Consider the following 13,828-nt stretch of genomic DNA (forward strand, 5'->3'; position numbering starts at 1 on the left):
TATAATGTGATACCTTCCAATTATTCAATTGTACAGATGAGTAAATTTATCTTTGCAATTCACATTAATTTCATTCAAACAATATACGAGGTTCGAAAGTTATTTTATACTGAGGAACTGTCATGATACCGACAGTGTAATATACAGAGTGTTTCCTAACTACGGTACGGAATTGATTCGTTAGAACATTTTGAGAAAAAAGTTTTCATGAACATATGTCGGCAGTTGCATAGTTTCTGAGATACAGGGCGTTTAAATTCGAAAAAAAGGTACCTATTTATAAAATATCATCCCTAAACCGATTTGGTTAAAATTTGCTACAGTTACTAAAAATAATGAGGCGCTCATTCAGCCCTAACTAGATTGGAATTAGTAGGTCCAGTGGAGTCTCAGTGAGCACCACAGCTAACAATATTGAAAATAAAAAGGTGTCACTGACTTGTTGTAGTTTCCTTTTAGAATAATCACTGAATATTCAAATTTTTTTTGTTACTTGTGTCTATATCTAGCTTCGTTTTTGAGAAAAAAAATTGAAGCCACTTTGCAGTTGCATTTTGCTTTGGAGACCAGCTGAGAATGATGGTGGTGTTGTCATATCAGTGCAAGTCAGAGTTGACAATTAGCAGTGATTCCATCATGAATGATTTTACTAACGCTGAACTATACGCATCTAGGGCTATTCACGCTAGGACTATACACATCCGTCTTCCAGGCGGAAGTGTATGCAGCATGCAAGGCTTATTAAATTGAGACCTCAAAGAAATGAGCGGATCAATATTTCAGCAGACAGCAAGAGCGCAGTAGGGGCTCTGACAAACCCGAAGGTGACATGAAAACTGATCTGGCAATGCCATGAAGAACTGAATGAACTTGCAAACAGAAAAAAATTAACTTTGTACTGGGTGCCAGAGCATTCAGGAATCACAGGTAATGATACAGCTAATGAATGCGATGGGAGTTTTAATGAAAACGCAGGTGATGAAAGATCACAAACTGTAACAACGCCTGAACTAGATGTAGCGATACTTGATGGAATAGAAGAAGATTTTTCAAATAGTACCAATTAGATAGCACTGCAGCTGGAAGTTAGCCCAAAAACTGTATTAGCAGTTCTAAGAAAACACCTATACCCATATCACATACAACGGGTCCAAGCTCTATTGCCTCGGGATTTTCACCCGAGATTAATATTTTGCAGGTGGTTGATTCATACGATGGTACACAATAATAATTTTTCACCAAATATTTCATTTACGGACAAAGCAAATTCTTCACGAGATGTTATTATGACTTTTTACAATGACCATTTTTGAGTCTACGAAAATCCCCATGTTATAAGACGAAGTTATTTCCAGCAACAATGGGGTAGGAATGATTGGTGACTACCTAATTGTCTCATTTTTTCAACCAGTAAGATTAACAGGTGAACACAATCCCAAGAAGACTGAGATGGTCCTTTTCACCAGGAAAAGAAGTTCAACGGGCTCAAAACCTCCCGAAATCTTCAAAAGCAAACTAACATTCTCTGAATAGGTAAAATACCTTGATACTATCCTCGACAGGAAGCTAACATGGAATTCTCATCTACAGAGTAGAGCAAAAAGAGCAGACGTGGCTTATGAGCAATGCCGGAAGACAGTGAGACGCGCATGGGGTTTTTCACCCCGTGTGGTCACCTGGATCAACACTGCAATAAGAAGACCTATGTTAACGTATCGAGCCATTGCATGGAGACCGAGAGTTCTACAAGCAACGACCAATCAAAAATTATATCAAATACAGCGACTGGCTTGTTTAAACATCACAGGAGCCATGAGATCAACACCAACCGCGGCAAAGGAATTAATTACGGGTCTGACCTCTCTGGATCTGTACGTTAAGCAGGTTGCGTTAATGTTCATGGTACGATTGCGCACGACTGTTGTAAACAGGTTTGTGTTCAATAAACCCTACAAAATACAAATTAAGCAGAACATAAAATCAGATGATACAAATGCAATACGGATTTTACAGACGGCTCAAAAACCAGAGAAAGCTCAGGGTGTGGAGTGTACTCCAGATCACTAAGCCTAAGAATAAAGTGGGGAATGGGAGGAAATAACAGCGTGGTCCAAACAGAACTGGCTGGTATCTCGATAGCCACAAAAGAAATAACCAGGAAAGGAATTTCTGGCAAAAACATAACAATCTGCACTGACAGCAGACGAGCCCTATCAGCCTTGAACAGACAACGTATAACCTCAGGGCTAGTAATAGAGTGTCACCAAGATTTAGCCAAAGCCTCGGTAGATAATAACAATAATCTGAGGTGGGTTGAAAGGCACGACAGGAGTAAAGGTAATCGCATTGCCGACTCTTTAGCCAAGGAAGCGGCTGGACTAAGAATTTTAGGACCCAGTGGCACCTACGGCCTGATGACTTCGACAATTGCGGAACTAGTCAATTGTTACACTCATGCTCAATCCTTAAAGAGATAGAATGGAATCAAAGGATGTAATCTTGCCAGAATCACCTTGGGCGACCCTGGGAAGCTGGCGCCGAAGAAATATCTGGCGATGACCAGGAAAAATCTACGCCTAGTAGTAGGATTTCTGATTGGCCACTGTCAACTGAGAAAACACCTCCATAATATGGGGCTAGTGGACACACCTATATGCAGGATGTGTGAACAGGAAGATGAGACTGTCAGGCATGTCCTGTGCGAGTGCCCGGAGTTACCGTCAATAAGAGAGTGTGTGTTCGGCGAGTCTTGGCCTACACCTGCCGATATAAAGGAGATGTCTCCAAGTGACCTGTCCACCTTCCTGAAAAGTACTGGATGGACGATGATCTAGGAGGACAACTCCTCGGGAGGATGTACAATGGGTCACATGTGGCCTAAGTGCTTTGGGCTTACACTCACCCTCCCTACTCTACAGATACAGAACAGGTGAATACTACACGGATTTTTTGCGAGATCATTTTCCCATTTTGTTTAAAGAAGGGCTGGTACTTGTGAGAAGCGACATGTAGTTTATGCAAGACGGAGCTCCAGCTTATTTTAGTGTTCACCTACCCTGATCGCTGGATTGGACTTGCAGTCCTGATATGAATTCTCTAGATTTGTATTCATGGGGTCATGAGAAGGCTCTTGTTTATGAAACTCCCGTTTTAGATGTGAATGACTTCAGGAGTCGAATAATTGACAATTGCAATGTCATAAAGAAGGTATTTTCGAACATGTCAGATAATCAATGACAAATCTATTGCAATCGTCTATTTTTTATCACAAGTTAGAAATTGTGCTCATTCACCTACCCCAAATTGTTGGCTGTGGTGCCCACTGACACGCCACTGGACCTAATAATTTCATTCTAGTTTGGGCTAAATAAGCGGCTTATTACTTCAAATGACAAATTTCAACCAAATCGGTGTGAGGATATGTACGATATTTTATAAATATTGTTTTTTTTCAACTTTAACGCCCTGTATCTCAGAAACGAAGCAACTCCGGACATATGTTCATGAAGACGTTTTTTTAATGACCCTGTATAGTTATATTAAAAAATAATCTAGTTTGAATTCACCAATTACTGTAAAAATCAATATATGTCAATAAATGACAGAATACAGATTCACAGATGTTTTTATCGAATGCTCGGTTCTATCTTGGATGACAATGTGATATTTGTGGTATCATTTGTCATCACAAACCCTTCAATTCCAAACACGAATATTTTTAGGAGAGATTGATTTCTGAAAATTTTGTTTTGACTTTATACTTTCCGATCAGCAGAAAATGTGGAAAACCTCCAAAGGAAGAAAGGATTTTTATTAGTACTCGAAACATTTGTCATGGAATTGAAACCGTGTAACGTTTCACAATGTAATATATGAGAAGTATTGATTGATTGAAAAAATTCACTAAAATATATCGTCTGTTGTAGCCGACTTATAGAAGCCCTCATATGTGCAGATTGTTTCGCATATCAAAGAGGTGTGGGAATCTTGAACCTTGAATATCCCACAAATACTGAATCGTTCGTAGGGGGCGACAGCTGTTTGGAGGGAAAACAGATTTTTCAGATTTTTTTAGTCACAATCCCGTATCTGCTCACTTCGGTCTGGTCGGCAACAGCTTACCTGTAAGAATCAAGAGAACATTCCCTGGCTTATGGATGTAGTTAGTACCCTGTAGCCAAGGAGAAGTGCTTCCTTTAAATGTGTCACAGGAGACCTACTTCCTCAATCACACATCTACCTGAAGAAGGTAGTCGCAGAATAACCACCGGTGAGGTCCTCAATAGATGAATAAAATCAACCGTGGTCTGTCAATCCCGAAGTGGACTATTCCTTACAGAAATATTTATGACCCCTGTCGAATATATACCAAGATAGAGATCTAACTTGCCAAGGGACTTTTGCGACCATATTTCAAGTAGGAATCTACACCATAGACTCGTGTGGAGAGATTGATAGAAACCAACCTCACACATAAATCAATAGAAATATTCTCAGACAGCCTAGTCGCTTCCAAGCACTTGGCTCTCACCAAGCAACATTCAAGTAGCTTCCTCAATAGACTCAAAAAAAAGTTTCTGGTCTAGATACCTGGCCACAGGAGCCTGAAAGGTATTGAAGCTATTATGTCCTTGCAAGTACGAAAACGTATCCTAATACTTGTGCTGGATTGAATGATTAAAATAATTAGTGTCACCTCAGTAATTTTTTTCCTACGATGAAAACTAGAAACGTTGTTGGTCATTTTAACATAACACTTATCAGGTTTGTGTTAAACCCATATCAATACTCACGTTACACAAATTGTCACCCAACTTTTTTGTTGGAATATAATAGACCATATCGATTAATAGCTAGTGTATTATTATGTTGACGAAACTCTGGGACCTTCTGATCCTGATCATCGAATTTGGGTAAGGAAGTACGAGTACGAGTACCTATTGAGCAGCCAACACGTTCAACACAAATACTCCATTGGACTATTTTCTATTGAAAAAATCAGATTCAGTTCAAAAGCCTTGGAAATGTTGAGCGTTGTAGGAATTGATTCGTCAAGAAATTCTTCTAATCATACAATGAAAATTAGATAATGTACGCCGAACCTTTTTTCAAATAGCCATAGAAGATTTAATTTGATTCAACGATTTTCCACTGCAATTTTTTTGAAAAATTCACGCCTTCTTCTCAATTTTTTGTTTCAATACATCTTATATATAATATAAATATTAACTTCAATGAAATAAATGAAAACACTGTTGTCTAATTCCCACTAATTATTTAATTTTAACGACCGGTTTTCGGTTTTATCTCATTATCAATTATAAAAACTAACTAATACATCTGAAATCTGAAAACTTGGTTATCCAACTCTGACATGCGTGAGAGTTTTTGAGCAAAAACAACAACAGGATTACAACCTCAACTTTGGTTGTAGTAAATATTCGCCAATGTTTTTATATACCACTCAGGAATAGTATGTGTGTTCTAATGATTTTAATTCCTTCAAGTTAACCTTATACTAATTGTTTGGTACATAGCACCTATACAATATCTATAAAACAATTTTCTTCATCCCCAATGGCTATTATCCACCTGGGGAAGCTGCGTGAATGTCACGCCGTTATTTATTTTGAAGAATTCCTGCCTCTTCAGTTTGTTCGGTGTCATTACTGTCAAAATGCTTCCCAATGCCATCGTAATCATCATACCAATGAGGACCCAAAATGTTCCAAATTTTGCTAAAACCACTCCAAACATAATAGTGAGAATGACGGTGAAAACCTGCGATGTGGCGTATAGAATTCCTAGCACTGTACCCTCAGGTGAAGGATATGTTATTTCTGTAGCAAACTCCACTCCGGCTGGTAAATAAGCACTCAGGAAAATCCTGCAATGATTATAGTATCAGATAAAAAAAGCTAAGGATAGATAAATGGATTAAATTATATTGAAGAAGAAAGTAATACAACTCATAAAATCATGAAACAACAAAAAATAATTGGCGCTCCCTGGCGACTTCATTGATTCCAGTGGCGCATTTCCTTTTTCAGGGTATCTCCAGAGGCTTCAATAAATTCAAGACATCGGCAGAACATTTAGTGACACGAATATCGTCAAATTTAAACCAGTCTGTTTCGTCCTTGACCAATGCGTAATGATGACTAGATTCAACGCCAGAACCACAGTGAACAATGACTGCATGAAGATAAACCCCTTCGTGTTAGGAATCACACGTTCAAAGGTAAGACCTCGTTAGTCCTCAGCTCGCACAAGTTTCTTAACTTCTGAGAGTTGTCGTTCGTATGGGGGCGGCAGCTGATTAACAGAAAAACAGATTTTTTCTTAACAGATTATGATAGTGATCTGCTAAATTGAAGTGCTCATCCATTTCAAACCTTCGTAAGAGTTTGGTGCGTCCGTCAGAGGTTGAGTCATGTTTGAAGATCATCAGTGTTATTATTAGGTTGACTGGTGCCTCAGATATACTTGTTTTCTTATAATAGTCAATCAGTTTGGCGCATGTTTGGCAATACAGTTGATAATAGCCCGTTGAAAGTTCAATTTTCAGCTATAAGTTTTGCACGGACTGGTTATCAGTTATATTAGACAATGCAAGTTGAAGTTCCAGAAAATCACATTCGTTTTTGCTACCTCTTGAACACTCACTACAAAGTAAACAAGTGATGATTTTCCCAGCAAAGGACCCAAGACACAAGACGAGATAGACTGTACGGAATCATTCAATCCAGAGCGGTCAGGAGTAGTGATTCTGATATATTTTTGCTCAGGAAGAGTATCCAACAAGAACCTCAAAAATTCGGAGAAATCGTCCTATTGTCCTAACGAGTATTTAGTGGACTTCAAAGACTCCAGAAAATCGCTTGGTGGGAGAGATGATACATTCTTACGAAACTACAACAACATGAAAAATTGTTTGAGTTTGGTGAATAAGTAGGAAACATTGTCGTTCTCGTTCATCGTTGAAACCTCGTTCTTGAATTATATCAAATTATTCCTGCGTTCCACATCATACTGGCTGGTTTTCATTTTGAATGAATATTTTTCCTAAAAAGAGTCTTTCAAAGAAGACGAAAGCCAAAATCTTTCTTTCTTAAAAATTGATCCCTGCTAAAAATATACACCTTTCAATTCAATAATTATAATAAATGAATCCTTTGAAATATAGAATTCCATAACGAAATATTTTTGAAATCATTTTTCTGTCGCTTTTGATTGCAGAATGTTCAACGAGAATATTTCACAGCCCTTAAAATTCACTGTTGATATTGTTCGAGTACAATAACAATACCTCTAATCTGTCTCCAACTCCAACTATTCTGTCAAATTTTTCGATCTACAAGATGTGAAATTTTTGATACTCATCCTTCCATTCAAAACATCAGTTGTGAAGAAATAATTGTATTGTTGATATAATGTCATGTTATATAAACACTATCCCAATTCAAATTTTCTTCTGAGCTGGATGCTCTTTTCTACAGCTCGTTTACAGTTTCAATGGCAACATTTTTTTTTCTGTCATGGTTTGTAATAAACCCCTCAAAGTTAACGATTTGATTTTGTTTTTTTCAAGCCGGTTCAGAATATTTTCAGCTGGGATTTTCAATGCATTCAAATCATTCGTGTATATCAAAGTAATATAGAGAGCAGCTTCATCGGACCAGAACCTGTCATTGGTATCGCTTTAGGCTTTGCCAAACAAACACTTAACACCTGGATGGCAAGAAGAGTTATGGACTTCTGGCAAAATCTTCCAGGATTGGCTCACTCCAAGGCGTTTATTCACCCTTCGAAGCTTGATAGCAAACAGTTGTTGGACTACAGTAGGAATGAACTACGATGTCTAACAGACCTTCTTACAGGTCACTGTCATTTGAATCATCATAATATGCAGAGACTCGGACTGTCGGAAGACATTGTGTGTCGCCTCTGTTTGGAAGATGATGAAACAGCAGAGCGCATACTTTGTGCCTGCCCCGCTGGTTTTTAGAGTCGGCAGAGTCGTACTCTTACCATCTGACCTGAAAGACCACTCACCATACAAACTAATCAACTTCGTAAAGAAGCTTGATTTATTTGGTCGAGTATAAATAGGTATGAGTCTCAGTAAAACCTTGCGGCTTGCGGTGGTGGGTCGAATAGACCCACTCACTTTGAACCTAACCTAACATAGAGAGATGTAACATGGTAACATGTGTTCGGCGATTTTCTGCTGTCGAAAAACATTGATCAAAGAATTCGCATCAAATTTTGTTCGCAAAAGGGAATTGAGTGCTCCAAACACTTGAAATGTTGACAGTGGCATACGGTGATTGTACTCTGAGTCAGAAAAATGTTTACAAGTGGTACAAGCTTTTCACAGAAATTCGAGAAGATGTGAATGATGACGCTGGCTCTAAATGCTCCAGTACATCAAAAACCGATGAAAATGTTGGGAATTGTCGAATCACTATCAGAGAAGTTGCTGAGGATGTCGACATATCGGTTGGCTGATGCCATGCAATTTTTTGGCAATTTTGGGCCTGAAGCGTGTGGCAGCGAAGTTCGTTCCAAAATTTCAGAATTTTGACCCGAAATCCGTCTCATGAGCATCGCTCAGAAATTGTTGAATGACGGCAACGGCGAATCAGATTTGCCTGAAAGGATCATAACTGGTGACGAATCATGGGTATATCACCCGAAGACGTTTTTGGATACTGACAATCAAAAATTCGTAAAGTTACTTGGCTTGGAATCTCTCTATTCTTTATTCATTTTTTTATTTTCTATTTTGTGTTCAATTGTTCAATTTTTACTTGTATTTTATTTCACTGTAATTCCATTTCAGGGTTTTTTTGCCTAATATAATTGTTATTTTTGGCTATTCTTTTTTAATTTTCATTTTTATTGGTTCTTTCAGGGATTTCAAATCATTTCATATAATATTAGATAATGAAAGATCGAACTAAGGCGAGTTGGTTGTCCTTGTTCATCTTTCACTGTCTGAACCACTGTGCATGCTGTTTTCGGCGAGTGCATTGTCTTGGGATGTGGGGGTTGACCAAACCGGCCATCGGATGCCTGCTTCCACGTAGCTCCGCTGGATACGGGAATGACAGAATCACTTGTGGTTTTATTATTCTCTAACTGAATGGAATCCCAACGATGGCTCAATCCTAAGGTGTGTGTATCTGTGCCAAGAGGATGAATGACACTGAGCCTATCAGCTGTCTCTACGGAACCTTCGAGATACCAGGCGCCCTCTCGTCGTAGCATCGCCTTGTCACGGTAATGCGGGGATCTTCAATGATTAACCTTCTTTCCCTAGCTACTCGTGGGACTTTTATGGACAGAGTAAACTTGAAAATTCTTTCTGACGCTGAGTCTATAGAGGAGATGGAAGTCGAGCTTACGACTCCAATTGACCTCCCTGTAAACTTATTTCAGGAGCGAGTCTACAGAGGAGATGGATGTCAAGTTCACGACTCCAACTGACCTCCCTGTGAAGTTAATTCAGGAGCAAGTTTACAGAGGAGATGGATGTCGAGTTTACGACTCCAACTGACTTAGTTCAGGAGCGAGAGCTTCTCAACTCCCCAACTCCTGATCCGACAACCGAACCTTGAAAAAAGGTTTGGTAAACGACTGAGTCGTCTCCTCAAGAGTGGGGTACCGCCAAATTATTGAGCGGCGTACGCAGAATCTGTCTCAGGTGGGGGAACAAACCCCCATGAGTGAGTTAGCAAACGTCCGCGCTCAAGTGATGATTCACCAAAACCAGAGGCGAAAAGGCCCTGCACGGCTGAATCTAAGGTCAGGTGTAGCTGACGTGCAAAAACCCTTCTATGGGAAGGTTGTCGTGGATATCAAGGTGGGAATCTTGCAACTTGACTATCCGACTACCTCATTAACAGAGCAAATACTTTGTGCCAGCCCCGCTGGGGACAGAATCAGGTCTTTAGAGTTCGGCACAGCCGTACTCTAACCATCTGATCTAAAAAACTACTCACCATATAAACTTATCGGCTTCGTTAAGAAGCTGGGTTTATTTGGCCGAGTGTGAATAGGTTTGAGCCACAATAAACCCTTGCGGGTTGCGGTGGAGGGTCGAATAGACCCATTCACTTTGGAGCTAAACCTAGCCTAACTGAACTAATGAATGTTCATGACATGGAAACCAAAGTTCAATCGTTTCAATGGATGAATCCAGGAGAGCTTAGGCCAAAAATAGCACGCCTAGTTCGATCAAATATCAAGGTTTTGCTAACTGTTTCTTTCGATTACGAGCATACTGCATCAGGAGTTTTTGTCACATGGTCGTAGGTCAATAAGGAATATTATCTTGAAGTTATGCTTCGCTTGCGAAAAGCAATACGAAGAATACGTTCGATATTGTGGAAAAATAATTAATAGCTTTTACATCACGATAATGAAACTACTCAGTCGTCATTGCTCGTTCGTGATTTTTTGGCCAAAAACAACACCGTATTCATGTCTCAGTCACCGTATTTACCTCATTTTTTGAACAGACAGCTGTCCAGAAGTTTCGTTATATTGCTCTGGAATTCACTAAGAGCAGGTTTTGTGCTTATATTTTTGTGAAAAACTATGATGCGTTGTAAATACATAGTACAATTTATTATGAAAAGGGTCTATGTAAAAATGTCGTAATCCAAATTGAGTCAGTCAAGAGTGTTTCTTTGCAAACTGGAAACTGCAAACTGGAAAATCATAAAAATATGTTCTGAAACATTCATAACTACAACCAGTTAATTGAATGTTGTCACAAAAAGTTTTTGTATATTTTCAATGTTATGAAAATTCTTATATTTCAAAGTTATACCCAAAAAATGAATGTATTACTCTGTGTTTTATGAAATTTATAATGATGCCTCTTCCTGAGATGACAGTTCATGGTTAACTTCTTGTTAAATTTTATCCAAACAATTTTTTTTCAAATTTTCATTGGGAAATGGATAAATTCAATGTTGTGATTATCTGAGTTTGAATTGAATATTTTAAGGAGAGATTAGTTTTGCCAATGTTCGGACAAAATACACTTCCTTCTGCTGAAACGGTCATTTCAAGGAAATATTTGATGAGGGACGTAATGTATATTTCGACAATACAAGTCAATATATACAGCATTCCATAAATAAGTGTCATGAACATACCAAAACTACGGTGTATTTTCTATTTCATGTTCCTAAAATGGATAGTCATATTTGTGAATTCAGTTTTCAGTTCTTCTGCATAATTTCATCAAACTAAGATGTCTATAGAGTGGTGGTTGCTGGTATGCACTTTTGTATCAGCAATACTGGAAGACCACCTGTAGTAATTCTGATATTGCCGCAAAGTAATGCAAATAGTCCATATTTCTATATAACTGTTGTTGCCAATATTATTATTTTTTGTGAGCAACAAATAAACGAGGTTTTCGCAAATAAAAGCTGAAGATCGTTGAAGTATCAGGATTGCCACCTTAAAAATGACCCACTCAGACTTAATATACACCGTTGATATTTCTGGATTATCATGGATTCTCAAAAGTAATTCAAAGAAATCGGGACAACATTTCATGCATATACATATATAACTTCAATGTCAGTGTCATTATAATTCACATTCACTTTTCAATTCACCTTGGCACATTATGGAATACGAAACACTGTATCATCACATGAAGAGCGATATCAACGGTATCTAACGTTATTTTGGAAAAGCTTGGAATCAAATCAGCTATATTGGTCAACAAATTTGCACAATCTCAGATCAGACGTTTCGATGTTCCTCGGATCATCTGTAAACACCGTACCTAAAAAGTCCTTCAATGCCCTTATATTGATAACATATTGATAACAAGTTTCTTCTTACTTATTGCGTTCCATTAGGTTCGACTTCAGAACATCCTAGCAGATGATCACGGTAAGTCTTAGTCAAATTCAATACTGCATAATTTGGTACGAACAAATTTTAAACTACATAGCTATAGGGATTTCTCTTTCATACTTATCAGTTTACGAGTAGACTCGTGAAAAGACTTACCCAAACATAGTAATTGCCAGATATGACAACCACTTATTTTGAGCCGTTAGGGCATACAAAACTCCTCCTAATCCAAAAGTTCCCAATACGAAAGTGATAAAAGATGTCTCTCTGTAAATGAAATCATAATTATCACAAACTGAATTATAAATTTACATTGATACATTTGTATAGCTTACAGTCTAATATCTAAAACATGCTTAATTGAAGTTTCTAATATTTACATTGTATTGGTACTGTGTAACGACTTTTTTGAAAGCGCTCAATGAAACTATTCAATCTATATCCATGAATGTATTGGTAAGTCGCAACATGATTATGAGCAGTGACCTAGTTCGGACTTCCATTGTCTGATATTATATAAAATGATTTGAAATCCCTGAAAGAACTAAAAACGAAGAATTGAAAATGAATACCTGAATATATCGATTATATTGAGCAAAAATCCTGAAATGAAATAATAGTGAAATAAAATACAAGTAAAAGTTGGACAATTGAACAAAAAATAAAACAAAAAGTTAAGAGATTTCAAGCCAAGTTACTTCACGACGTTTCGATTGTTGGTATCCACAAGTCTTCGGGTGATGACTGGACTGAATCCTCCAAATGATTACTATTTATAGGTTATTCGAGTACTTTCACTCTCCAATTTCCTTTTTCCGCTTCACTGGTTCAGTGGGAGATGAACCACGAATCCAACCACCATCAATCGACTTAAAGAGGAATCATCAAGACTCTATTAGACCGTGCTTTCGAGCTCTGTAATACAAAGGTTTCGAAAAGGAACTGTACATAATCAAAAATGATCTTCAAAATAATGGCTACTCCAAAGCGATGGTAGAACAGACTTTGGCAGAAAGACAGAAGGAGCCTCGAAAGGAAGAGAAGCCGTCACAACCAGTGTTTGCACTTCCCTACATCAAAGGACTATCGGAAAGGATAAGAAGAATTGGTTCCAAGTAAAGCATCAGAACCTGCTTTAGATCCGGAAACACTATTCGTAGCAGCCTCACGAAAACCGGGCCACCAAACGCGGACTGCGATTCCAAGAATTGCATTTACCGGATACCATGTGAGTGCGGAAAATCCTATATCGGTGAAACTAAAGGGCCATTGAATGTTCGCATTGCCGAGCACAAGAAAAACACACAGCGAGGGGAAACCAGCAAATCAGGAATAGCAAAGCATGTTTGGACCCATCAACATAACATCGAGTACTCCCAAGATGAGATCATACACGGACAGAAACATTGGTTGAGGAGAAAATTCAAAGAAATCGCATACATATTGTCCAACAACGTATTCAGCCAAGGTAGCGTAGTGGTACGCAACAAATGGAAACCTATTATTTAGGAAAAATTGTCAACTCCCGCCAAAAGGTCATCTCCCACTCAACCAGTGAAGCGGAAAAAGTAAAGTGGAGAAAGTGAAAGTATTTCAATGGCCCATAAATAGTCATCTATCGGAGAAATCAGTCCAGACATCAACCGAAGACAATTGTGGATATCAACAATCGTAACTTGAAATCTTTTAACTTTTCAATTTCATTTTTCGTTCTATTTTTACTTGTATTTCATTTCACTATTATTTCATTTCAGTTTTTTTTGCTCGTTATTTTCAGCTTTTCATTTTTCATTCTTCGTTTTTAGTTCTTTCAGGGATTTCAAATTATTTTATATATATAATATCAGATAATGGAAGTACGAACTAATGAAATTTATCAATACTAGCGTCGTTAATTATTTGGGCGAACAATGACCATTTTTTGAGTGGAATATTATTT

At 38.0% G+C, this 13,828-nt stretch overlaps 1 protein-coding gene across 2 annotated transcripts in view; it reads right to left on the reverse strand.

Moving 5' to 3' along the window:
• Positions 1–5,273: 5,273 nt before the first annotated feature.
• The window catches only part of LOC111515186 (uncharacterized MFS-type transporter C09D4.1), a 37,264-nt gene continuing 28,709 nt past the window's right edge, over positions 5,274–13,828 (reverse strand). The window contains exons 5-6 of one of the 2 annotated variants that reach the window (XM_074174278.1): positions 12,046–12,156; positions 5,274–5,887 (exon numbers count right to left, since the gene is read on the reverse strand). In XM_074174278.1, the coding sequence (XP_074030379.1) occupies positions 5,569–5,887; positions 12,046–12,156 (430 nt within the window). In that variant the 3' untranslated portion in view covers positions 5,274–5,568. The remainder of the gene's footprint in view (positions 5,888–12,045; positions 12,157–13,828) is intronic. The other variant, XM_074174277.1, reaches the window with a different exon arrangement.

This window comes from Leptinotarsa decemlineata, unplaced genomic scaffold, assembly GCF_025532065.1.
Source record: "Leptinotarsa decemlineata unplaced genomic scaffold, Ldec_3_MD MMD2_tig00000576_RagTag_RagTag, whole genome shotgun sequence".
Classification (NCBI taxonomy): Eukaryota; Metazoa; Arthropoda; class Insecta; order Coleoptera; family Chrysomelidae; genus Leptinotarsa; species Leptinotarsa decemlineata.